At 36.5% G+C, this 27,007-nt stretch overlaps 3 protein-coding genes across 5 annotated transcripts in view; 2 read left to right on the forward strand and 1 right to left on the reverse strand.

The window, feature by feature from the left end:
- The window catches only part of LOC126976327 (serine/threonine-protein kinase 4), a 38,474-nt gene extending 19,645 nt beyond the window's left edge, over positions 1-18,829 (reverse strand). Inside the window, exons 1-5 of one of the 3 annotated variants that reach the window (XM_050824615.1) lie at positions 18,811-18,829; positions 18,601-18,649; positions 5,573-5,675; positions 2,339-2,497; positions 461-688 (exon numbers count right to left, since the gene is read on the reverse strand). In XM_050824615.1, the coding sequence (XP_050680572.1) occupies positions 461-688; positions 2,339-2,497; positions 5,573-5,675; positions 18,601-18,626 (516 nt within the window). In that variant the 5' untranslated portion in view covers positions 18,627-18,649; positions 18,811-18,829. Of the gene's footprint in view, positions 1-460; positions 689-2,338; positions 2,498-5,572; positions 5,676-10,081; positions 10,622-18,600; positions 18,650-18,810 lie in introns of those variants that run through there. The other 2 variants (XM_050824613.1, XM_050824614.1) reach the window with 2 other exon arrangements.
- A 202-nt stretch (positions 18,830-19,031) lies between these two features.
- Positions 19,032-20,479, forward strand: LOC126976334 (cilia- and flagella-associated protein 20). The gene is made up of 2 exons (XM_050824627.1): positions 19,032-19,651; positions 20,007-20,479. The coding sequence occupies exons 1-2, from the start codon at positions 19,376-19,378 to the stop codon at positions 20,319-20,321; spliced, it is 591 nt and encodes a 196-aa protein (XP_050680584.1). The 5' UTR covers positions 19,032-19,375; the 3' UTR covers positions 20,322-20,479.
- A 4,795-nt stretch (positions 20,480-25,274) lies between these two features.
- The window catches only part of LOC126976321 (nodal modulator 1), a 31,559-nt gene continuing 29,826 nt past the window's right edge, over positions 25,275-27,007 (forward strand). Inside the window, exons 1-4 of the mRNA XM_050824603.1 lie at positions 25,275-25,450; positions 25,571-25,957; positions 26,065-26,224; positions 26,313-26,561. Coding sequence (XP_050680560.1) covers positions 25,290-25,450; positions 25,571-25,957; positions 26,065-26,224; positions 26,313-26,561 — 957 coding nt within the window. The 5' untranslated portion in view covers positions 25,275-25,289. The remainder of the gene's footprint in view (positions 25,451-25,570; positions 25,958-26,064; positions 26,225-26,312; positions 26,562-27,007) is intronic.

The following is a 27,007-nucleotide window of genomic DNA, read 5'->3' on the forward strand; positions in this document are numbered from 1 at the left end:
ACAGTTACATTTACATTAAGTAAACGTAAACTATAACTCAATTTTAGAAGTATTTTCTTAGAAATTTTATAGGTTTGCGTTGACAAAATTATGTATAAGAGAATTATAATATGTATAACATAATACTGTTATGACCCCTTATACATACGAGTATATTAATAATCGTGTTATTTTTATAATTGTTATCGAGAAACAAGTAAGCAACTTATTTTTTTTTATATTAGAGGGGCAAACGGGCAAGTGGAAGTCATCTACTGAGGTATGTGGGGGAGTGAGACGGGGGAGGGCTCTATTGACAAGACGCACACAATATATATGGTCGACGGCAGAGTGCACACTGAGTTAGATTGACGTTGACTACCTCCGCCGTCCTGCCGCTCACAAACCTCAGGCGATGACTAGCACTTCCGCGCACACTATAACATATTTTACGTAATTATTGAGTACATTATCTGCCCACCGTCAACTGCCCCGCAACTCCAAAGTCCGCCAGTTTGGCGTGTCCCTCGGTGTTCAGCAGAATGTTGCCCGCCTTGATGTCTCTGTGTATTTTTCTCCGTCGGTGCAAGTACTCCAGCCCCTTGAGCGTGTCACACAGTATCGTCGCTATCTCATCCTCGGACAGCGTCTTCTTCCGCAATCTCATGATGTCGGACACTGATCCAGCCCCGCAGTACTCCATTACGATCTGAAGTTCAAATCAAATCATTTATTAATAACACCATGTTACAAGTCAAAAAAAAAATAGCTCAATTAAAAATTCAAATTATCAATATCCCTCATTTGAACAAAAATCGTTAAACAGAGCATTCTTAAAACAAACAACAGGGTTAGTCGATGAAAACCGTAAACTAAAGAGGAAAATAATAATTTTGGACAATTATTTATAGTATATTTAACAACTCCTGCTAGCATCAATTTAACAGCATCCTCGATTGATAAACCGTATTCCAACTCCTATTTTTGTTCATCAACATTTTGTTAACGTGAACGGAAAACTCTCTTCTAAAATAACTAATAAGCATAAATTAACTATTAAATTCTAGTACACTAGCTTTGCCCACGACTTAGTCCGCGACAAATGTGTATCGCTGTCTTTCACTCTATCGAACTAAAAAGATATGTCACGTGTGCAAGGCGTTGAACATTTCAATGAATATTCACATTTCTCATTAATATAAATTATAAACCAATAAAAATCATTTATTAAGCTCACTGGTATAACTGGCCCGGACGCCTATCTAGTACTACTTCCGAGTGAATTTTTCGTTATTCTTTTTCAAACGAAATATTATGCATAATTTAATATGTATGTTTAATTTAAGTGTAAGTTTATATATACTTGGGCTTAAATATATTATGAATTATTCTATTTGATAATAATATATGTAAATTATTTAATTGAACTTGTTAACATTATACATAGGTACTAAATGGATTATTAAATTACTTACGTCTTATATTATAATTTCAAAAATTTTTATTTTATAGATATTAATGAAAGCATTGATAAATCCGACATGTTTCAGTATAACAGTAGTGTGTTGGTATTTAGACAATTTTATAACATATTTTGCATGTCAATTGACGAATCATTGGATTATCAATAATATTATGTTAACATCTTAAGTTCAATGTTTCTTGCAAATAAAATGTCATTTTATTTCATTTCAAAATAAAACCCTGCAGCATGCCGGAACATATTTCATTCAAATTATCCTCTACAGTCACGACCCTCAATAATGAGGAAAACGACGCGAGGAGGAGGATCCGCTATAGTGAGCCTGCGTTATAATATTGAATGATTTCGAGTAGATTAAGTAATTAAGTACATAAGTATATCTTTATAAGGAACAAATACTTCATATACAAGGAAAAATTTGAAACACTTAACTAAATATAAATATATACATGCATAATGTAATTAAAACTAATATATACGAGGAACCAAAGAAAAAACTAAAGTAAGACTTATTCTAGACCATTAGTTACTAGACTTATTCTTCAATTTTTTCTCAACCTAATAAAGTGCTTGCAGTGTTTTGTCCCAAAAAGATTTGCTACTCAGCATATTAGTTGGTAATAACGCAATACTGATTTTAAGTAGATCCTTTAAAGTAGGCGGCCGTCGCGATTACAAAGCCACAAGTGCTTCGACTATTAAAATTTGTAATAAGTATATAATAATAAATAATTATTACTATTATCTATTTATTTATAAAGGTCGACCGAGCTTACGAGAAATGTTGATTACATATTCTATAAAAACCACGTTGAAAGAAATGTTATACCTCGGAGTATTATTGTCATTAATATTATGTTAGTACACAATACCCACCCATAGATCTGTATTCTTAAAGTAGCTCCCGTAGTATTTGACCACGTACGGGCTGTCACACTGCTGCATGATGGATATCTCCTTGATGATCTCCTGCAGGTCGGTGTCCACCGGCACCTGCTTGATGGCGAGCACCTGCCCGCTCTCTTTGTGTAACGCCTGCAAGCATCACCAAACTATATATTAATATACCATCTTCTAACAATAAACAATGATGGATGTACAGCCAAACACATAAGTGTTTATTTATTTATTAAGGAAACAATCAGATACATCACTATAGTACGACATCATCGTAGTTATTTTTCGTAAGGTGACATAATCTATCAAGCGACGTCTTTGGCTTAGTGAAAGTAAATTGGATATTTTTTAAAGTTCATACTAGTTCGCCCTACCACCTTTCATACGATAGTTTAAAATACGCAAGAATTTTTGTACAGCCTCCAGTTGTCTGACATATATAGCATAATGGGGATTCCAGATTCGACAGGCAGGACTGCACAAGCGTTTTATAATGGTAAATATATGTGGCCTTTACCTTTGAAAGGCCTGGTGGCACGTTATGAAATACATTCGGTAAGCTTGATTAATAATTATGCCCTTATGCTTTTCCAGGGGTTTAGGGTCAAGAAGGACCCCAAGATCCCTGACAGAGTGAACAGATTCTAATGTCTCTAAGGGTGAAGTTGGACGTGATTATATTATGAGTGTTTCTACTTTCTAGTAAAGATGACATGCTGACAATAATAAGATAAGCTAGTTTTATGCACGATTGCTTTCTAATAAATAAATAAATGCTGCCACTTATTATAATTTAGAACTTATTTGTTTCTTTTGCTATAGTCGTCGAGCCTATCAAAATCTACCTGTATCAGTGACACATCAGAAGGTGTAAGTATCGTTTTATATAACTTTAGATCATCTGCGTAGAGTAAAAAATTGCAGCGTAGGAAGCACTTCGATATGTCGTTTATAAATAAGGAGAAGAGCAACGGCCCAAGGATTGAGCCCTGGGGGACGCCGGATGTCACTAATACTTGAGACGAAGTAAACCCTTTTATAATCACCGATTGAACACAATAATGTATATAATTATTATATATTAAAATTATAACGTAAAACCATACACTTAATAATCTATTATTTTTGAACAATAATTATACTACAATTGCTTTATACTTGACAGTCACAATGCAAGATGGCTTACAAAAATAGTAGGAATTATATTTACGCAGTAATAGATTCGTTTACGAAATGGTAACATCGTTTTCAACGCGCTAACATATCTATATTGAATTTTCAAATGTTTTTGTAACAGTAGATATTAAATTATGATTCACTTTTCTATTTTGGATAACTTTGAAAAGAAAAACCATTACGGTAAAATACGTTTAATTCAAACGTATATCACATATAGAAGTCAAGATACATTAGACCCTAACTGAAAAATTACCTTTAGCTTTCATTGTTCAATAATAATTGATATATTACGGCTAACCACCATTATTTTTTTGTGATAGTCAGAAATGAAAAACCCAACCCAATATTGTTCGATAAAAAATAATCAAAACACGACGTAAATCCCGCCAACAATGTACGAAACCGGTTGAATGCAAGCGAAGTTCTGCGAAAGGCAGGCCGGGACCGCTTTACAATCCGATCGGGAACAAAACGGTAGTCGATGAAAGATAAAGTTTGCTGCACAATGTGCGGCTCGGAGACTCGAGTAACGGCAAACAAGCTGTTGACTCACCATGTTATGTATTACCTACACGGTATTCAGTTAGCGAGTTATTGAAGGAGCAGCCTTTTTGTACGCGACAGTACCACAACACCTACGATACGAAAGACAAAACACAATTATATCTAAATATCTTCTCATGAGTTTTATTTTCAGGAAACTTCCAACTGTAAATTTGGGGACTACTGCATAATTTATCCATCTCCTTAACCGTAATATGATGACAATGTTTATGATGAATATACTCAAAGACTTCATCAGGATTCTTTACAATAGGGATGAAGGCAAGTTACAAACAAAATGATTGACCTATTATAATATACTTAATTTTAATGAAATGACATGTTAGTATTACACAAATAAAATTTGAAAAACAAAATTTTGTAAACGATGCGGGACTCGAACCCCGGAGGTCGTTCCGTGCCGGTGCTCTAACCAACTGAGCTAACCGTTCGAGTGACGTATCGTTATCAAATCTTGTGTACTTTGTTCAACTCTCAGATTGTGGCTTCATCTACGGGATCTACTTTACAGTTGATAACCTGCTCAACCCCAATATTTGCATATGAAGCCACAACCTGAGAGTTGAACAAAGCATACAAGATTTTATGACGATACGTGACTCGAACGGTTAGCTCAGTTGGTTAGAGCACCGGCACGGAACGCCGGAGGTCGTGAGTTCGAGTCACGCATCGTTCATAAAATTTTATTTGTGTATTAATCCTAGAAGTGAGGGTTATCATTTTTAAAACATAACAAATTAATTATGTTGGTATCATCTATTTACAATAACATTAATTCTTCTCGTGTGTGCGCACTATTATAATGAATATTGTATGTCTCATTGATTGTTCCCTATAAGTAATGTATTATACAATCCTCATTATGTTTTGTTTGAGGATGGGTGGAGCTGTTAATTATCTATCTCTTTGGATTTCTATGAACAGAATGCGTATTAGGCTTCATAAGATACATAATAGCTTTAAGGGTGAATATATACTCTTTTACAATAAAGTCCCAGCCACTATTCAGTTATTATCTATAAAAAAAAATGTTTTATTAAAAATGGCTCTGTCGTAAATCCTACTACTCCACACTATCGAAGTGATCCGACAGCCTGGGACTAGATTATGATTATTTTAAGACAGAATAATTTAATTAAAAGGAGCGCCGCAAAAATATATGCTGGGAGAGTTTCTTGCGCTGCTTCTTCTGTCTTAGGGCGCCATTTGTTTCCGAAGCGGTGGTAGTCTTAGAATTGACATAAAAAAATCTAAAGGAATCAATTTTGAGAAAATAAAAGCCTTTTATGTAATTTTCAGGTGTGAATTTCAAGTAAACATAAATAAATTATATTGCTTGCTGCCCAGGTGTCCTACCAGTGTGTTTCTCAATAATTGCAACATCAAAATACTTTGCTTTTTCTTCACAATATTCAAAATAAACTATTGCAGTAAAAATAATCGCAAATAAAAAGATAAGAATATCGGTACCTTGTAAACGCTGCCATAGGAACCTTCGCCAAGTTTACAGATGATGTCAAACACTTCCTCAGGCTGCCGAGTGAGACTCTCCTCTGATAATTTCTTGAGTTCACTGAAACAATTATACAATATTCATGTTATTTCACTGAATGTTATTTTATTTTATTAAGGGGAATGTTCTGAAGAGCAGGAATCAGGTGAAACCACCGAATTCCACAAATTAGGATATTATCCCTACCATCTAGATGTGTATGTTCATCCACGTACTACAAAGCAGTGGAATGAGCTTCCTTGTGCGGTGTTTCAGGGTCGATACGACATGGGTGCCATCGAAAGAAAAGCGCGTACACCTCCCTTAAAGGTCGACAATGCTCCTGTGATTCCTCTGGTATTGCAAGAGAATGTGGCCGGCGGTGATAACTTAACACCAGGAGACCCGCTCATTTGTCTTCCTTTCCTATGAAATGTTAGCCATGAACCTTTCAGAGCACCCAGAATCTAAAAACATAATCAACTAAAATATATTTACTAAACGTGATAATTATTGTGTACTTATAATACTTCGCGAACGGCTTCATTTAAGTAAATAGACATCGAAAAGAAATTTCAACGCGTCTTTTTTGAAATAGCAAACTTTTACGGCTCAGCACTAGCATAGGAGTTAATACTCCCACTGCAAGCCTGACGCAGTATTGCAGATGTTTCATGGACGTATCGCTGTCGGACATTGCTGCTTTTGTAGTTGCGCTGCACACTGACCAACCAAAAACAAACGACGTATTCGGTATTACAAATGGGTGTATAAGGTACCAATGTATTTACAATATTTTTTATAAAATGTTTTCGTTACTATTTAGCAAAAATTTAAAAAGCGGAATAACCGAGTTGTTTTTGTAATTATGTAGTGCGTACTTTATCCGGTATCAGTGCGTTAAGGCGAGTTCGCTATCAAGAAATAAATATTTTTGTTCAAAAGCTAGTAAAATTGGGCTGAAGAGTTTCAAGATAAGATTCTTAGGATGTTACAAAGCTTTTTAACAACTCCATCTACCATTAACAACTTACTAATGGTTATTTCTTCTTTCCAGCAATACTCAACTGATCTAGGATCATAAAACCCCATACACACAAGCGTAGCTGGAAAGGAACGTTTTTATGTTCCGAACTGAAGGCCGTCATCTAATCCCAAACCGTTTCATTATAATTTATGACAATATTTAATGCTAACACCATGATTATGTTGATCATTTCATTTCATTAAACATTAGGTTGGATTGACAGCACAGGCGAATTTTCAATAGGGATAGTGTGTGCTTCAATCGATAACTCAACGGGGATTTCATTTTGCAGCTCATTATTTCACTATATTAAAATATAAACTAACGGACACTCTAGTAATAAATGTTTCATACATTATAAAAGTACGATGTTTCCTATGTAACAATTTCTATGGCACCTTTTGTACTTAGTAAATATAAAATGACAAAGCTGGGTTAGCTCAATAGTTTAATCCGATACAATATAAGTATGAGTAATTTTTTATTGTAACTAAGTTACATTTTCACATGAGTAAGCAGACGTTTACGCAGAATTTTGCCAGCCAACGTAAGCTGACCCAAACAATATTTGGAACGAGATGATCTCATCGTACACTTCGAAGTGCGACATTCCATTTGGCACATGGTAAAGTCAACTGTTCCTGAAGATGCCTCGTGCAGAGGCGAAACAGGTGTCTAAGTAGTATTTTGAAACTTAGCGGAATAACCACTAAAGATCATCATTTATAAAATTTTCTCTTAAAATTGTTTCTTGAATCACTCACTGATTAATGTATTTAGCTGCTTAAGGACTGGTCCATGAGGCCTAGTACCTATTGTTTAGATTTAAAACAAAATGAATGTTAACAAAAATAAACAACAATTTATAAGTATTTGCATAAACGAACTTTCTTTTATTTTTTTAAGTGTGTGCATACGTGTGTATATTTTGTGTTAATAAATATTTATACGAAAACTCAAGACAGTAATCACGAATTAGTAATATGCATCGATAAACTTTATTTTAATAAAATAGATCTTAAAATCTGCATCAATATTTATTACTTGTATGACCATTGTAATTTAATCATTTTGAGCAATATTAAGTGAAGCATCTTTGATGATGTCGACACTATTACTTCGTATAATAATTGATGTTATGGTAACAGACACTCGTGATATTTGAAGGTGAACAACCTCTAATCAACCCCTCCGCGAACTCAGCTCAATATCGACGTTTTGTGTGTCTACTCGTATGACTGACTCATTGGTAATTAACGGAAGCAAATTAAACATCTTTAATATAATATTGTAATACTAGATAGAAGACAATGGTCTTACCCGCTGATGAGTGAGCCGCTCTACCATAGCCCAGGAGTATATCAACTTCAATAGAGTATGAGGCCTTCCCAAGTATTCCCTTGCGTTCTGACCGGGGAAGGTTCGGCACCTCTTCTTATCAAAAATAAAAGGAACCCCACTCCACGTTCACTCCCGGGATTTTATTTAAACTTAATAATGATAACAGATTTTGAACTTAATACTCGTGACCTGATTTTTTTTATATCAGAGGGATATGATAATATAATGTTTTCATTATTATAGCATGGTATCATTTGCAGGATACCAGGATAAAAAAATCGAGCCATTTAAATTTTGTACATATGATATATTTTTAGGTAAGAGAGGGCAAACGGGCAAGAGGTTCACGTGATGGGAAGTGGTGAGGCAGCCACCTATGAACATCCGCAACACCAGGGGTGAGGAGATGCGTGTTGGGAGTATGCTCCAAGCTGAAGGTCACTTGAAGTCATAACGGTTCAGCAAAACTGCAGCCGGTAATTCAACATAGCGGCTGCGCGAGACAAGAAATTCCTCACAATAATATTATTAAAATAAAAAAGACTTGATAAGTTTATAAGATTATTAAAATCTGGAAGTTTATACTGCTATTAATAATACAGAGGGCATGTTTTGAATTTCTCTTGTCAGATGAAGACACGTGCCGAGTGCTAGCCCGACGCGCATCTGTGATCTGTGGCCGGGAGAGGAATGCTGGTGAATATTTTAGTTTCTTAATAAACTTATGATACAGGCGTACATACCGGAGACCACAGCACCAGTATAAATAGGTATTCAATTATAATTACTATCGGGATACGTTTCATCACAAGTTCAGAAAATGTGATGCTTTCGCTCTAACATGAACTATTTCGGTTTAAGCCAGTTAATATAAAGGACAGGATTGTTTTCAATCGCGTATGTCAGTCAATACACAATTTTAGTAATACATTGGCGTATTGAGTAGAAATGAAATTAAAAAGTTTAAGGATGCTTTTTGAAAATACTAATCGTAGTATTCTATAAGAATGTTTAGTTTCGCAAACAAAAAAACAAATATTATTAGTTAATAATATATGGCATATCCTTTTGGAAACAGAAAGCACAGATGTCTAATTAATTGTTGATAATATTAATTATAGTGTTATTAATAATTCTGAATAAAACAGATCATTTCAAATCCGGTCTGACAACAAATGAACAAAACTGAAAAAAACAAAAAAGATTCCGTGTTTTAGTATTGACAACTTTATAACCAATCAACAGAAATGGTTTTTACTTCGATTAATCCAGCATAGCCAATGACAATGAATGTCAAGGTTGGCTCTCTAAATTATTATTTCATTGCTCTTATATTATTACAACGTTATAATAACCTTTTAAGCAAACTGTATGACTCATTGGTCTACACTATCTGTGCAGATTTCGATGAAGCCTTAACGCATACACACGAGCTTAATACAATACAGTTTACAACGCTTAACATGCAGTGGACGCAGAAAGTAAAGGCTGTGATCAGGAAGAAGTTGTCGTCTTCGGCATAGCGTCTGAAGCAAGGTAAAGAGAGCAGGTAGGAGTCTCTGTTATTATACGTCATATTTTGACCCCTTATCAAAACAAAGTTTACCTCAGGCAATAAAAAAAATTATCAAGTGCATACTTCAATAACTTCATCGATGTTAATTACGATCGTAAACTGATCCATAAAGCGGCAGAGCCCGAGCCCTGCTGATATTATCTGTGCATGAGTAACCAAGTACCGTTGCAGATTGATAATTGTTGCCCAGTGAGAGACTATTGGCTCATGGGTATTAATATTTTGCGACATTATTATTAATTAACAACAGAAAACAAAGTCAGTTAACACACAGACGTTTCCATTGGCACTTCAATTTAAAACAAAAAGCGTTAACTGTTTTATTGTGTTTTACATGAATTTTTGTATTATCTAAATAGACTGATATACTAATAATGTCTAATACAACTTTGATCCAATATTACTAATTGGAGTAGGTACATACATCGCGTGAAGTAAACTCAAAATTGGACTACATACGTCACGTGAAGTTAACTGATCAACATCTACAATAAGTTGTCTTACATCTGTGTAACTGTTATAATCTGCGAACACACTACGTACCCCTGAGGTCTCCCACTCATGTCGTCAGACCGCCGTTTGTTACAGGTGCTGCAGCTGTTAGGAGGCGCGTCGCTCTCCCAGAGCCCGCCCTTCCACAAGACTAGCCCACCCTCAGCATCCATAAAGAATTACCACCATACTTTTATAACAAGTTTTAAAGGACAAATATTTTTGTCACAAAATGAGAACAGAATCACGACAGAGTCATCCAACAACTACACACACACACACAGCCAAGTTATATTGCCGATACGTTTATCTCTCCAAACAGGATATATCACAAAAACTACTCCACTGATAAGTTGCCTGTTGCACGCAGAGCCAAATATATAATTGCCGATTGTTTATTTGATATATTCATACGGATAGGCGACCTGGTTCCAGGTCGAGTCCCGATCACTGGTACCAACATTGGTAGAACACGATAGAGCGGGCCGCTCGCCGACTCGGAACTGCTCGTGTTCGGGGTGACGAGTGACGAGCGAACGCCGGCCGCTGCTCCTGATCTCTTACCGCACACTGTCACGGAAAGTTCACGTCTCGAATTAGTTTTGTATTTAAAAATATGAAAAGTCACATTCTGTGGACGAGCGAGCACGTGTCTCACCGTTACAGTTGGTTCATCGCACTCATTAAATGACCTTCCCGTTCCCGCAGAATGCGCTAAAACTATTGATACATTGAGGAAGGAAAATACTGCTTTGTAATTTTTGCTGAAAACACGCCTAGGTACTGTTTGCAGGCTGACGACGACATAAAAGATATAAATAGATAGATTCGAAATTAACATCAGTTGAAAAGTTAAACCTCTGTTTGTAAACATGGCTTACGCTCAAAAAATTTGCTGGAGAAATTTATCTACTTTATAAAAGCATCATATTAAGAAAACATTAAACTCTAGTTACGTGATTTTTGTCATTGGCGATGATTATAAGTGATTGTGGATGCATGATTTTCGACATTAATTTACATAATATCGGATTCAAATAAAGCAAGCACACTTATAATTGTCAAAACTTATACTTTTACCATTTCGGAATAGTGTGATCTTTAATGAGTAGAAGTGGCAAGAAACTCATTGCCACTCTTTTATATCAACGTTTACAGATTAAAAAAACACAAGAGTTATTGAGAACCTACAGTAGATACATAATCCACACTAAATAAATAATGATATTTTAACTCTTGTTACGCCTCAATAAGGAACCTCATGTAACAAAACATATAAGCTCATCTCTTGTTACTATATAAAGGATATATATAAAAGATCAATGATACTAAAAAGTAATTGTATATAATATCATTGGGTAAGATGAATTTTAAATTTCGGCCATTTTAAAATCTTCACTGCGGCCATTAAATGTTGCGTCGGCAATCTATTTATTTACTCTTATAATAATATTTTTTTTTATTCATTTTGACTCAATATCATCACTTTTACATTTTTCTTCGGGTTTATTCTTCAGCATGTATGAATCCACAGAACACTAGTAACAACAAGTTGGTTCGCTCCGTCTATAAGTAGGTGAGCCACACTATGTTTGCAGTAGGTAGGTATATACAACAGTCTCAATATATAGAACACACCAACGCGTTGACCCCATTATTGCAGTTCTAGTTGATTATCCTTTAGCGTAAACTTTAACTGGGGATTAACATACATGTACGACAACGCAATTATCCACATCTAGAATAATATTGTGTATTTCTATTTATTAATTCGTAAAAGTATTGATAGCATTGTGTAAGATGTGGCATGCTACTCTGCACATCTAGTTCGGGGGCAAACATTTAAATCATTTCACAAAAAAAAAATAGAAAAAATCTAGCTAAGGTTAAAATTAATAAAAAGACATCCGTCAAAGGAAACGTCAAATCTATACTTGACGGTTCTTAGATTTACTAGAATTGGTTTTTTGCTGCAATTTAACTACAATTCGCGAGACTACTCTTTAAGGAGTAAAATAACAATATGTGATATCGTGCATCAGATTTTAATAAGAAATGAACCCAAAGGGCCTCGGCTCGTAAGCGTTATTCCGCTTAACCAATTCCTCGAAATTATTATAGCAAATAATCGGTGAAGCAATAAGAGCTACTCCGAGAGAAAAACAAAATGTCAGAAAAAAAAATTGCGTTACATGCGACTTAGTTACTTAACAAAATTATAGTACTAAATAATTATCACATGCACCTCGTAAGGCATAGCAATAAACGACAGAGGGGCAGACATTCAAATATTTTTTCCCTTTAAGTATTAATTAATAGAAGAGTAACTTTTTCCAAAAGTAACTTTTTCAAAGAGCTTATGAATTTTCTAATACTGGTTTCGGCTTTTAAGCGTTCTAGTAACTTATTATAAATTTTAACTGACATTGGGTAGGGACCGGAAATGTGTATAATGTTAATTTAGATTTAGTTTGCAAAAGATTATTTTTATAGCGAGGTGTTTTAATTAACAGATTGAACTGAAATCGTACTAAACTAAACAGGTAAGTTAGTGGCGTATTTGTTTATGTCCGTGTTAACTTGCAGCGGCGGTTCAACGCACTCTGACTCCTATAAAGTATACTATGCTTAGACACGCATTAAATTGTTCGTTATCTTAGAAATAGGAACGCGAACAAACAATGACATCTTGAGATCAATTTCGTCGATTCCTTTCCTCAAAATTAATTTTTATAGAGCCAAAACTTCTCCATACTAATGCAGTGCCTTATTTCTGTTAAATGTATGAAGGCTTGTCAGCCAGTTTGGCCACCCGAGGGCCTTTGTTCGTGCAGTTGCGTTCCACGGCACAAGGCACTTGAAACTTCCATCTTATGGCGTTTCTGAGTGGATCTAAAGCTTAGTCCTTATAGACGGATGCTGCTCAGAAGTTTAGCTGCTGTTTTGTTTCATTATTGGTGTTAATGTGTCAAAAGAAGATCGCGATTTACGGATAGAGAAAAATTACTACCATCTTCTGTCAGTAATTAGCTGTCAATAATCTGAAGCTTTCCCAATATACCCGATAAGTCATTCTTATCGCCTTATATTGGGACTCGTGTATTGCAATTTCCATACAAACTTCTATCGCTGGTAAGCCATACGTCCTCCCATTGACAGAAGGCGTGTACGGATAAGGTGAGTTGTCGTCGATAAGTATATTGGGACAGAAAATTCAACGATAGTTACGATTTTTATCTCAAGTAGGCCACAACCGGAGATAGACTGAATATTGGGAACGGCCGTTAATTTGCAAAGTAAAATAAATGACGTCACTTATAAGAATATAATGAATATCTAGGACTTATATGTATATTCAATCTGTTAATATAATAGTAACTCGCTTGCGGCTCAGCTGATAGTAAACATTAAAAATCCAAAATAATATATAAAAAGGTAGGTAAGTATCAAAATATCACAGTAAAGTAGATATAGCCAAGTACCCAGGATGTTTGTCGCAAGGCTCTACTCGATTATTGAGAATGTCACAATATTGTGTTTCAAAAAATGTTTATTACACACATTTGTCATCTTTTAATATTATTTTAATAATTTCTCAGATTTATCTCTATATTTTTAACCCCAATTGTTGCCCCTCAATATATTCTTGATAATGTTATGTAGGAATATACATAGGCACATAAATGATTTTTTTAGAAACTGTCAAAATCATAATGTTAACACCAGGAACAAACATAAACTTATTGTCACTACTTAAGTCGAGTTAGTAAATATATTGTTGGTCAATGTATATGCTTTTACAACATGATCCCAGAAAATGTTCAAAACCAATCCGTTGAGTTTCTTGCGTCCGTTCTTCTCAGGTCTAAAGCATAAATTTCCGAATTTGACTTTCAATAAGTGACTTCATATAATATATCAAATTCATATCAGTGATTGAATATGAATTTATTTATTTATTATTTCTACATTATATTAAATATTAGGTCAAAGGGCAACCGTTCTTCCTACACGACACTACTTATCGAAAAAGAGAGACCTTATAGTCTTTCTCTCTTTTTCGAATGTTTAATATTCGCTTCATCAAAGTTTTAAATTTTGAATGAATTCTTTTTTCACCATTACGGCTAACGGTATAACAATAAGATCTCCTTGTTATGTGATGTATATAAAATAAAAAATTGTCAATATAATAATTATAATAATTTTAAGTTCGATCTTAGCCACACCAATGGTGCGGATACGGATTTAACAAATAATTCCAAATTCATTTTACGCCAAAATGTTCCTCTTTCCTTCCATAGCTCACTTTCATCGTAGTTCGTCATGTGAACACGACCTAAAATTAGTATCGTGCTTTCTGGGAAACTTTAAAATTCTGAATTAGTGCTCTTAATTTCATGATGATCGATTGAGTAGTGAAGGCGTAAAGGTGAAACAAACAAACAATCTTACATTTGTATTTATAGTATTATATTATTTTATAATACTATTAATTAATGAATACTGCCGATGCTAGTAAATAAATAAATATACGTAGAGATATACATATAAAATGTGTAGACCTTTTCAAGTCGCTATCCAATACGCAGTGAAGATGCATTATTCACTTAACCACCAGCCCGCGAGCCAACGTTCGCATGTGGGGCACTTGACACTGACGCGTCACCCAGCCGACAACCACCATGCCCAAGTTAGTGTTACGTGATGGGTGGTACATCGTCACAATAGGCCACTGGATGGCTGCCCATTTATTGACCACACAGGTAAGCTGTATGCCGTTACACATTCAGACGTCACGGCAGAGAAACTTAGGGAGTGGTGTTGGATAAAAAAATAATTTACAATGTGTATTTTGGCCCCTGCCAAATAGGAATGATGTTTAAAAATGAAATTCATCACTTAAAATCGTACGGTCAAATCATCGTCGGGTAACACATGAAAGCATATAGATACTTTTTCACCCACATCCAGGTATCACGGGCAATAAACTGCGTGTGTTTATAATGTGGTTTAACAATTAGTACACTAAGCTGCAATCGTCGCAACAATATAGCGTCGCCCAATTTGAGTCGCGGGTGGAACAATAGGCTCGCCGCTCGCCATTTCGAGGACCACAGCAGTATAGTTCACTCTAATCTGATAACATGCAAATATGTATGACACTCATGCAGACACCTGTATAAGTTCCACACAAAATGCGAAAATCATCGTAGCCCATGATGTTGCAATAACAGAAGACTCTCAAAAGAGCGTATGTGGAATAACGCTGCTTGAAAACCAATCTGTCCAATGACTGATCACTAGGCATACACACACGGGGTTGATGTTAAAGTTAGGGGCGTATAATGCGATGGAAATAAATAACAGGTAAGAAAAATAACGATGTCGCAGTTACTATTATGATATTACGAAAAAAAATCACTACTGTTGTTTTATGCTGATCGCCAAACGAGCTTGGGACTCATTTAGATGATTGGTAAATCTTCCCCCGTTGCGACAGCTGGAGACTGAGCTGACCATCATACCCCGTGAATACAATTTAATTACCATCGAGCATTCAAAGGAAAACATAGACTATTAACGATAACGAAATCTTCCTCCAAAGGTAAACAAGGCATTACATAAAACTGTCAGTATGTCGAAAGTCGAAGGAGTTCAGTCACCGCTAGCCACAGTACTCTCGCTTGCACACACTAAGTACTTAATAAATAAAGAATCAACAATAGTTCACAGCGCAAGGCGACTTAAGTTGGACAAGACTAGTCATTGGAAGATCGCAATTGTTCAGTAAACGGCAACAGAGATGGCCATTGTAGCCGCTAGTTTTTAATTATTTTCTTTTAAGCTTTATTTTAAGATTCTTTCCCCATTTACACGATGTAAAATAATGCAAGATACTTCGTGTGGATTGTGCTTCTGGTTCGTAATAATACTGTCTAGTTGCCATAATAATGAAAACGTCTCGTATTACGGGGTAGATACTAAACACAAACGACATTATGTCGTTGCATAATATTAATATTTTACTCTGAATCTACCCACTCTAATTAATTATCTATCGTCTAGTTAAGTCTACGTCTATCATCCACATTCACGCATCGAAAATATTAGTTGTCTTATAATATTTTTTATTTAGATTTAACACTATTACAGAAGTAGTCAAATTCTTGGAAACACACTATGAAAATGAACGTTAACGTTAAATATTTAGCGGCAAAAGGACGGAAATTAACTTGCCTCGAACAGTAACGAAAACTAAATCGATTATCTAAAGAAACGGAGGACTCTCCAGAAGTTCATTCAAGATCCTATGAAGAAAATCTGATAGTTCGACTAACGGTTTGGTGCAGCAATATAGTTAAATGTACAACAAATACATTTCAATAATCGACAAAAGAATCACAATAACAAGACACACATGCGAGCCAGACATCTGGATGTGTGGCGGTCCTCCACAGTGCGGTTTTCAAGGAGCTTTCTTCCACATTCTACAAAGCTGTGGAATGAACTTCCTTGTGCGGTGTTTCCGGGACGATACGATATAGATACCTTCAAAAAAAACGCGTACACCTTCCGTAACGGCCGGCAACGCTCCTGTGATTCCTCTCGTGTTGCAAGAGAATGTGGGCGGTGGTGATCACTTAACACCAGGTGACCCGCCGGCTCTTTTGTCCTGCGTTCCCATAAAAAAAGGGTATCATTACTTGTTCCCAGGGCTAGGATTGTCATAATAAAAAAAATGTGAGTAGGTAACTCAGCATAATATTAGATCTAATGCTATGACTTCAACCATATGCTATGAATGTATACTAGGATAAAAATGCTTATTCAATGTTAAGTCATTCACAAAAAGTTACAAACAATGGGTGTGTGTTCTCACGCACCCATCTTTGAGCCGCAAACAATGTTGTTTAACATTTAATCATTGTTACTAATAATTATTATGCAAACATTTACACCAACTAATATACTCACTAAGATCATTAACCTCTACTAGTTTGAAAGAATTATAATATTAAAGTATTATATAAAAAACATTTAATCAATGTTTAGCAAAATAATAAGTATTTCTACACAGTGCTAACACAATTGGTTGTAGAAAAATGAAGACCATTGATGTAATTTTACACATACTTTAATACTCTCAATTAATCAAAACTATGGGATCCCCTAACTGTTCATTAAATTTAAATATTTTTATTCAAAATAGGATTTAAAATCACTTATTGAATGTCAAAAACTCTTCCAGATACCCCACATACCAGACAAAACACAGCAGCAAAGCCACTATTTCACGCCGGTTACAAGTGGGAGAGTGGTATTTCTCAGGGTGTGCCGGCCTAACTCGGTTGTGCCTGTTAGGACCCAATATGGCACTACCACTTAATTATTACAATTAACTTTACTTAGGGTCGGCAACACCCAAACAGGATGATAGTTATTCTGGTCAGAAGTGAGTCCCGATTTTAATATTGGTGTAATTTTACTATATTTCAGAAGGTCAGGAAACATGCCATGTTCAATACAGCTATTAAAAACTATTGCTAGATAATGTGCTATGATATCAATTACAGAACTTATTATTTTTACAGATATATCTCATTCGGAGTACTGTTATAATATAATTCAAATACAAATTTGGGAGTTTTTCCGAAACATAGCTTCTAGATTTCTCCATTTGCCTATTATTTACGGAACAAACATAAACTTTTTATTTGAAGTACATTTGTTTTCTTCAATATTAAAAGAGTAGCCTCTTTTTGACCAAAGTGGTCTGATCTCATTCTACTAATTATTGACTGAGAAGAGAATGAGAATTATTAAATATCACTACTTGAATGTCAAATTCTACCACTTCTTCAAAGAGAAATGCCTTGAACCTAAAAATATTTTTTATTGCTTTAACATTGGTTATATGACTGCAGCGTCATATAACCAATACTATCTTATTTTTTGCACTACAAGGTCAGGCCGAATATAAATTAATGATGAAATGACCTAAAATGCTGTAAGTAATTTTTAGGTATTTTTTTTCTTTAAATATGCATGAATTCAATTCATTCATAAAAACCCATAAAATGGATGTAAACAATGAGACCATATGGTAAAGACAGATGTAGATTTTTGGAGTATATTTTTTATATATAGCCTGCCTCTAATTATTGACAAATGTGCAAAATATATATATAAATCTTATTAGTATAAATTTATGCCTCTAAAAAGTTTATACATTTGTTTTTTTTTTGTTTAAAAAATACTGACACTGACAACATACTGCATACTCAAAATATGTATTTATTTGTTATAAATACATATTTTGAGTATGCAGATCCTTTGGCTATTTATTTGATACACGCTTTTATTTCAGAATTGTATACCTACTTACATTGTGATAATTTTAAAGCCAATAAAAATTTAAAAGGAATATATTATACTTTAGGCTGGGTATGCTGATATTTCTAGAAATAAGCTAATTCAAAATTGATACCGTTGAGCAATTTGCATGCAGGTAATAAATTTAATTATTTTGTAATGATGAACAAATAAATCATACAAGTTTCACTTACCTTTTTGATGATGGGTTTTCAGTCATTTTCTAATCGCAGTGGTAATAATCTAAACACAAATTTAAAAATTAATATCTCTTTGGAAACGACAGATATTAAAACATTTTGAGATAAAAATAATGTTTGCTGTAGTGGGTATCTTTTATAAAACACAAATTATAATATTGCGGTATTATGCATCATGAACCGCCGCTATTACATACACATTACCTACGGTCTACAGTCTACACTCATAAATTAAAATTCGTTGATAGTTGCGAACTTGCGAGTTTGTGACTACTGACTTCTGTCAATGTCAAACAATGGAATAAAACGTATTTATGAGTAGAGATTTCGTAGTACATACCTATTGTAAATTTTGAATAACCCAGCTTTATAAATCGAGAGAAAGTTTTACATTTGATCGATTTGTTTTAGTAACAGTGATTAACAAACAATATTTCTTAGTATTTCAATATTTTACATGAAATACCATATTTAATACTATTCTTACTGTACACGTAATTATACCAAATTAAAAAACTCGTATAACAGAACGGTCACCTTTATCCGTTGCCATGGCAACAGTCATTCTCTGCAACAGTAACAAACTCATGTGTTGATGTGTGTAGTCATGGTGTACGCCAATGGTGGACTTCAAAATTCTTGTGTTTACTTTGACTTTGTCATTTTAGTAATGAAGCAACGATTTATTACTGTTTATTGATCAAACAACATAGTGAACTTTAATTAAATGTAGTTTTATAGAAGTGTTGTGAAACAGTGAATTCTCACAATGTTCAAAAACACATTTCAATCAGGGTTTTTATCAATTCTTTACAGCATAGGTAGCAAACCCTTACAAATTTGGGATAAAAAAGTTCGAAATGGGCACATAAAGAGAATCACGGATAACGATATTCAAAGCCTTGTACTAGAAATTGTCGGGACCAATGTATCTACAACCTACATAACCTGTCCAGCGGACCCAAAAAAAACACTTGGAATAAAATTACCGTACCTGGTGATGATTATTAAAAACCTCAAAAAATATTTCACGTTTGAAGTGCAGGTAAAATATTTGCAGTAAGATGTTTTTTAAATCTTTCCTTTTTTCTAATTTGTAAAATTCTTGTGTGTTCCTTGTTACCAAAATTTTTCTGAAAGAGCTTGACCGATTTTTATGATATCTTTTGTGTATATTCCGTAGTGAGATCTACTGTATACAGTGTGTAAACTGTTTTTATTGTAAAATTTTACTAATTTATATGGCAATACAACTTTTCCTGGGTCTACTAGTTATCTATAATATATTAAGACAATGGTTTTGGAAACAAGTTCTTTAAGCCAATCTTTTCATCCCAGCATTGATTCTTCTTTTCTAAAGAATTATCAAAATCATTGTATTATTATTTTGATAATTACAGGTTTTAGATGATAAAAATGTACGAAGAAGATTCAGGGCAAGCAATTACCAATCAACCACAAGAGTGAAACCTTTCATCTGCACAATGCCGATGAGACTGGATGAAGGGTGGAACCAAATACAGTTCAATTTGGCAGATTTTACACGTAGGGCTTATGGCACAAACTATGTAGAAACTCTAAGAGTACAAATTCATGCAAACTGTAGAATCAGACGAGTATACTTCTCTGATAGACTGTATTCAGAAGATGAATTGCCTGCTGAGTTTAAATTATTCCTCCCCATACAAAACAAGACTAAAGCAGTAGTCACATAATTCATTTGTAACAATGCACTATTACACTATATTAATTAAATATTCTTTAATTTGACACTGATATTTAATAGTGGTTGAATAACACCTACTGCACTAAAAGACAATATGTTTAATATATGTGTCTCACACCATGAATAAAGACAAAAGTTTTATATTAATTTGAATGTGTTTTATGTCCTTTATTTTGTAACATCTCACTTTTATGACTGCTAGTTAAAACCAATCCTTATTGGAAAATATACATATTATGTATATTGTATAGTGCATATGTACTAATTAAGCAACTTAGGTACAGCTTAGGTTTACCAGTGGGAGGCTCCTTTGCACAGGAAGCTGGCTAGATTATGGGTACCACAATGGCACCTTTTTCTGCCATGAAGCAGTAATGTGTAAACATTACTTTGTTTTGGTCTGAAGGGTGTTTTGCATAAGATGTTAAGTCTCATTTGCCCAGTAATTTCACTAGCTACTTGATTCCTCTGGTGTTGCAAGAGAATGTGGGCGGCGGTGATCACTGAACACCAGGTGACCCGCACGCTCGTTTGTCCTCCTATTCAATAAAAAAAAAACTATTTCATGCAAAAGTTATGTTGCAATAATAAGTCCTTTTTTTGGGTCATCGGGCCATAGTTCGAAGTATACCTAATATTAGTTTAGAAAAATTAATGTAACTATTATTATTGAAACAAAACATGTATTAATATAAGAACAAATTAATGGCCTTACTTTTAGTATTATTATTACGTAACAAATATCTTTAAATCAGTCGTAACTTCCAATATTCTCGTTAACTAGAGCTTCCGTTTGATTCTCAAAGGAAGCTCTAGTTCTCTTCTCATTCAGGAGTGGTAGTGCCATGTTGAGTCCTCACGGACACAACTGAATTGGGCCGGCACCCGAGAAATACCACTCCCCCATTCGAAACCGGCGTGAAGTAGCGGCTATGCCGCTGTGTTTCGTCCGGTGAGTGGGGTATCCGGAGGCCTACACCACCCCCTCCCAAATACAAATGGCAGCACGGACTTAAAATTATAGACTACTCCAGGGCGGTACCAGGCTATGCAGTCCTGGAGAATCCATCCCTGGACGTCCACAATTAGGGCCTGTACCTAATAGTGGTTGCCCAGGCTGCCCCGCGTAATCTGGAGGGGGCAAATCTGTGCTGACTCGGGGCAAACAGAGCAGGAGGCTCAAACCACCCTCCTACACACTCGCTGTGGCCTTTTTGCAACATTAGGGGGCTTCGCTCAAATTTAAATGCCGACCACCTTCACCTGGAGACGGTGAAGCCGGCCCTGCTCTTTTTAACCGAGACACAGATATCCTCTCTAGCTGATTCATCTTACCTTTCATACCTAGGGTATAATTTGGAACACTCCTTTATACCACGGGCTGGTGTGTGCGTTTACGTCAGAGAGGATGTCTGTTCTCGACGCCTGAGTTATCTTGCAGGACAGGACCTATCCATCATCTGGCTGCGTGTAGGCTGCGATGGCCATCCGCGAATCTACGCATGCCTGTATAGATCCCATAGCGGTAACGCAGAGACTGACCGGCTCCTCGAACACATCCAAATGGCTACAGATTCCGTGTTAGAGCAGATTCCCTGCAGAGATCATGTTTCTTGGCGATTTAAACGCCCACCACGCCGAATGTCTACGCTCACGTACTACCGATCATGCAGGGAGATCTGTTTACGACTTCGCCTTAGCATATGGTCTGACGCAACTGGTTATTACGCCAACGCGAATCCCAGATGTGGAAGATCATACACCTTCACTGTTGGACCTTCTGTTGATCTCACATCCGGACGGCTAACTCGTTTCCGTTGAACCTCCTCTAGGATCATCGGACCGCTGCCTGATCCGGAGCACCGTGCCGTTCACTCCGCTTCTTAGGCTGTCGCCGCGTGTGGCACTATAGGTCAGCAGAATGGGACGAGATGCGGTGTTTTTTTTGCATCCTACCCGTGGAGGCAGACCTGTTTTTCGCTGGGTGATCCAGATGCCGCTGCTGACGCTGTTGCTGATGTGGTACTGCAAGGTATGGAACTCTTCATTTCATCCTCCTCTGTGCCTATCGGTGGCAGGTACCAACCATGGTTTGACCGCTCCTGCAAAATGGCTTCTCGCCGAAAGTGCTATCAGGCTTGGGTCAATGCGGTGGTCTATCTAAGGATGTGAATTCCAGCGAACTTAAAAAATACTTCAATCATGTCTCCAGGACCTTCAAAATAGTTATTACTGACGCGAAGTCGAAGCACATTGGCAGAAATGGCGAGAGACTTGCACGCCTTCCCTCGGGAACTCGTGCGTTCTGGTCGCTCGCCAAGGCTGTCCAAGGAAACTTCTGCCAGCCAACCATTCCGCCACTGCACAGGGATGATGATTCGCTGGCCCATGACGCGAAAGAGAAAGCTGATCTCCTGGGCTCCCTCTTCGCGTCCAACTCGACTCTGGATGACCAAGGTGCACCACCACCGCATAAAAATCCAGCATGGTGCCGTGCTTAAGGCGCTTCTCACCTTGGACATTCACAAATCGAGTGGACCCAATGGCATTCCCCTGATAGTGCTGCGAACATGTGCTCCGGAACTGGCACCGGTCCTTACCCGTTTTTTCCGGCTCTCCTACTGATCAGGCGTCGTCCCAAAACTATGGAAGGCGGCTTTAGTGCATCTGATCCCTAATAAAGTTGTACGCTCGGATCCGTCCGACTACCGCCCCATTGCTATTACCTCCATTTCTTCCAAAGTAATGGAGTCGATCATCAACCGCCAGCTCTTGGGATACCTAGAGGAGCACTAGCTGATCAGCGACTGCCGGTACGGTTTCTGTCAGGGTCGCTCAGCTGGCGCTTTTCTTGCATATCTCACCCATAAATGGGCGCAAGCGGTTGATTCGAAGGGAGACGCGTTGGCGGTGAGTTTGGACATAGCGAAGGCCTTCGATCGGGTGTGGCATTAAGCGCTTATAGCGAAACTGCCATCCTATGGGCTTCCAGAGAAATTGTGCAAATGGGTCGGGTAGCTTTTTGGCCGATCGGAGCATCAAGGTTGTTATAAACGGTGCATGCTCCGACTTAAAACCCATAAACGCTGGTGTCCCGCAAGGCTGCGTGCTATCCCTTACACTGTTTCTTCTGCATATCAATGATATGCTGCAAATCAGCAGTATTCATTGCTATGCAGACGACAGCACAGGGTATGCTTCCTACATCGGCTGTGCCAACATGTCCCGGGATAGCGTCGACGAGATCCGGAACAAACTAGTGTCTGAATTCGAGACAATGCTTTGCAAAGTCTCCGAATGGGGCCGACTAAATTTAGTCCAATTCAACCCCAAGAAGACACAAGTTTGTGCGTTCACCACTAAAAAGTCTATTCGAGAACACCCTCTAACACCACAGCCTGTATTGGCATACTTGGCGTCGATATATCGAGCGACGTTCAGTTCCGTCGTCACTTGGAAGAGAAGGCCAAACTGGCCTCTAAAAAGCTTGGTGTACTCAGTAAGGCGAGACAGTACTTCACTAAAAGCCACCGCCTGCAACTTTATAAGGCGCAAATTCGGCCTCACATGGAGTACTGTTCTCACCTCTGGGTGGGTGCTCCCCAGTACCAGCTTCTTCCATTTGACCGCATACAACGAAGAGCGGTTCGAATCATCGACGATCAAGCCGATCGGAGATGGCTTATGGATTATTTGGCATTGCGTAGAGATGCGGGTTCTCACTGCATCTCTGCATTTATCACGGGGAGTGCTCAGAGGAGCTGTTCGGGTTGATTCTAGCGGACGAATTCCACCACCGGACATTACGTGCAAAGTACCACCCGCACCACGTAGACGTCTGGCATTCCACAGCCGCGCGTTTCGTTAGAAATTTCTTGCCTCGCACAGCCACTTTGTGGAATCAAGTACAGGCTGCGGTTTTCCCGAACAGATACGACTTAGGGACCTTCAAGAAAAAAGCATACTCCCACCTCAAAGGCCGGCAACGCATTTCTTGACACACCTGATGTTGCCAGGATGTCCATGGGCCTCACCTTTCCCCATTCCGTGAGCCTCTTGCCCGTTTGCCCCCTCTTATATAAAAAAAATGCTTTTATCCATGTTGCTTTTTTTAAGTATTTGATCTAATGGAAACCTCAAATAGACTACGACGACTAGATACTTTGTTTATTATTTTTTAACACATTGTTCAACATCCTTACATCATGTTCCGTGTTTTATTATGAATCAGTAAAATGAAACTATATCGATGTTATGGCAACATTTTTAGTTATCACTATTTTATGATAAGTTAATTTTGATTACAACAAATTTATTTATTTTGAAAATAGGTGACTATGGATCTAAAATCAATACTTTCATATAAAACATATTTGATACGCGCTTGTTACAAATTATATGGAAAACGTTAAGAAGCAAAACAGCAAGACTTACGTGTTTAAGTTAACTCCTGAATTTTTATATTCGCTACAGCATTAGAAACCAGACACACATCACCCAACCATGGCCTTAACGGTTAAAAGCAAAGAGAATTTAAACACTACGTTCATTTACAAGTCGAAAGGAATCCGTATCTCACAAAAAATATGTTTCAAAATAGTAAATCACAAAAATACTATTCGCAAGCTTGATGACATGACAGATTTTTGTTTATTTGTCCCAAAAGTTGACATTGCGTTAAACAAATAAATGGGTTACGCGATAGAGATGCAAGATCTATAAAGGGACAAAGCTATCCCGTTCTATCTCAGCCTTAGTTGTATATTGCTTGTCCTTTCTATTTGTAATGAAGTTACCGAGGCTACTTCTGTACCGTTAATATTCTAAGTTTAACTCCATTCTCATAGTCTATGACTATGGCTGCTTGGCTCTGCCTTTGCCTTTGCCATTAATGGAAAGAAGAAGAAAAAAAATCTCCATTCTCCAGATTCCGTCAATCTTGTCAATCATCTTTGCGATGATAAAAATGGGTGAAAGTGTTTCGTTATTCCGTTTAAAATTATTAATATTAATTTATATTATACATTTGGATAAATGTTACTCAAATGAAATATTAGGCTGTGGAGGCTTCGTTAAGAGTCATGTTAACTTAGATGTATCGAATATTGAAATAGGACTGTAAGCTAACCCCTATAACTTTGGAACGAATAACACAGTCTAATTGGATTAGATAAAACATAATTGTGAGATTCTTGTATTCGTTTCTAAAATACATATAAATTCTGAATATTGTTGCAGGTATACGAAAGAAGATAGTCTTTTAGAGAAAACTGAATGCGCGCCGACAAATGGATATTATTTCTTACCGCTTTACGAAAAAGGCGAATATATTTTAAAAGTGCATCCTCCTGCAGGATGGAGTTTCGAGCCATCGCAAGTTTACCTTAATGTTGATGGTGAAACAGATAAGTGTTCGACGGGCCAGGATATTAACTTCTCTTTTAATGGTTTTGGTATAACTGGCAGGGTAATTACTCTCGGTCAAAAGCAGGGACCAAGTGGAATTGCTGTTCAATTGGTGAATGACAAGGGTGAAGTGAGAAATACTGTAACAAGCATTAGTGGAGATTTCCATTTTACTCCTGTTATTCCTGGAAAATATGTGCTAAAGGCATCTCATAGCAAGTACTGTTCTTTCATAGAATATATTATGATTTCTTAAAATATTATATTTGTACTGATGCCATACTGGTTCACTCAAATACTTGTTAGTTTAAGATATATATTTGTAGATGGAAGTTGGAGCCCTCTCAAGCTAATGTACAAGTAAAAGAGGGAAATACTGTGTTACCTGAAGGTGTCCTGGTGGTGAAGGGTTATGATGTTACTGGCTCTATCATTTCATTTGGTAACCCTATCAGTGGTGTTTATGTCCTTTTGTACTCAAAAGAGGTAGGTACATTTAGTAATTATTGTTTTGTCTATCTACTGGCTTTTAAAATATAATTTTGATTTTAAATGTATTTTGTTTTGCATTCAGGATAATCCTAAGTTCAGAGTTGAGGGTTGTAAGACTGCTCTGCTACAGGGAGTGCCAGACTCGCCAATTTGTTATTCAGTCTCTGACTCATCAGGAGAATTCAGCTTTGGTCTAGTCCCAGCTGGAGAATACAAACTGTTGGCTATGACTAAGAGCCCCGGGCAGGCTACCATGACCTACAACATAAAACCTGATGTAGTACCATTTATTGTGCAGCATGATAGCCTATACATCAAGAATGCTTTTGAGGTTGGTTTCTACTGAAAAAATTTAATTATATTATTACATGCATCTTACATCATCAATAGTGAATGTACTATTGTATTTTAGACTTGCTTATTTTTCGAACCACAACCATCAATATCTATACACTGATGACTTTACATTACCTTTAAAACTATCCTCAATTTCATATGGCCTGTAGCAGTCTGAAAAGGCTAAAATCTTTCTGGGACAGCCTGGGCTGGTTGGAGTAAGAATATTAACTGCCACACAAAATGGCCCAATCAGGAGGCTAAGTGTACAACCAGTTTTGCCCAGTCAAAACTAACCTAATATATATTTATTGAAAAAAATACTAGCTGTAATACTTTTAATAGTAACTATTGAGAAAATAAATAATAATGACTGTCAGACCTTGTATGATTGGGTGACTTTGCTGATTGCTAACTTTGATCCATTGTTCTAAACAGTGT

This window comes from Leptidea sinapis, chromosome 40 (genome assembly GCF_905404315.1).
Source record: "Leptidea sinapis chromosome 40, ilLepSina1.1, whole genome shotgun sequence".
NCBI lineage: Eukaryota > Metazoa > Arthropoda > Insecta > Lepidoptera > Pieridae > Leptidea > Leptidea sinapis.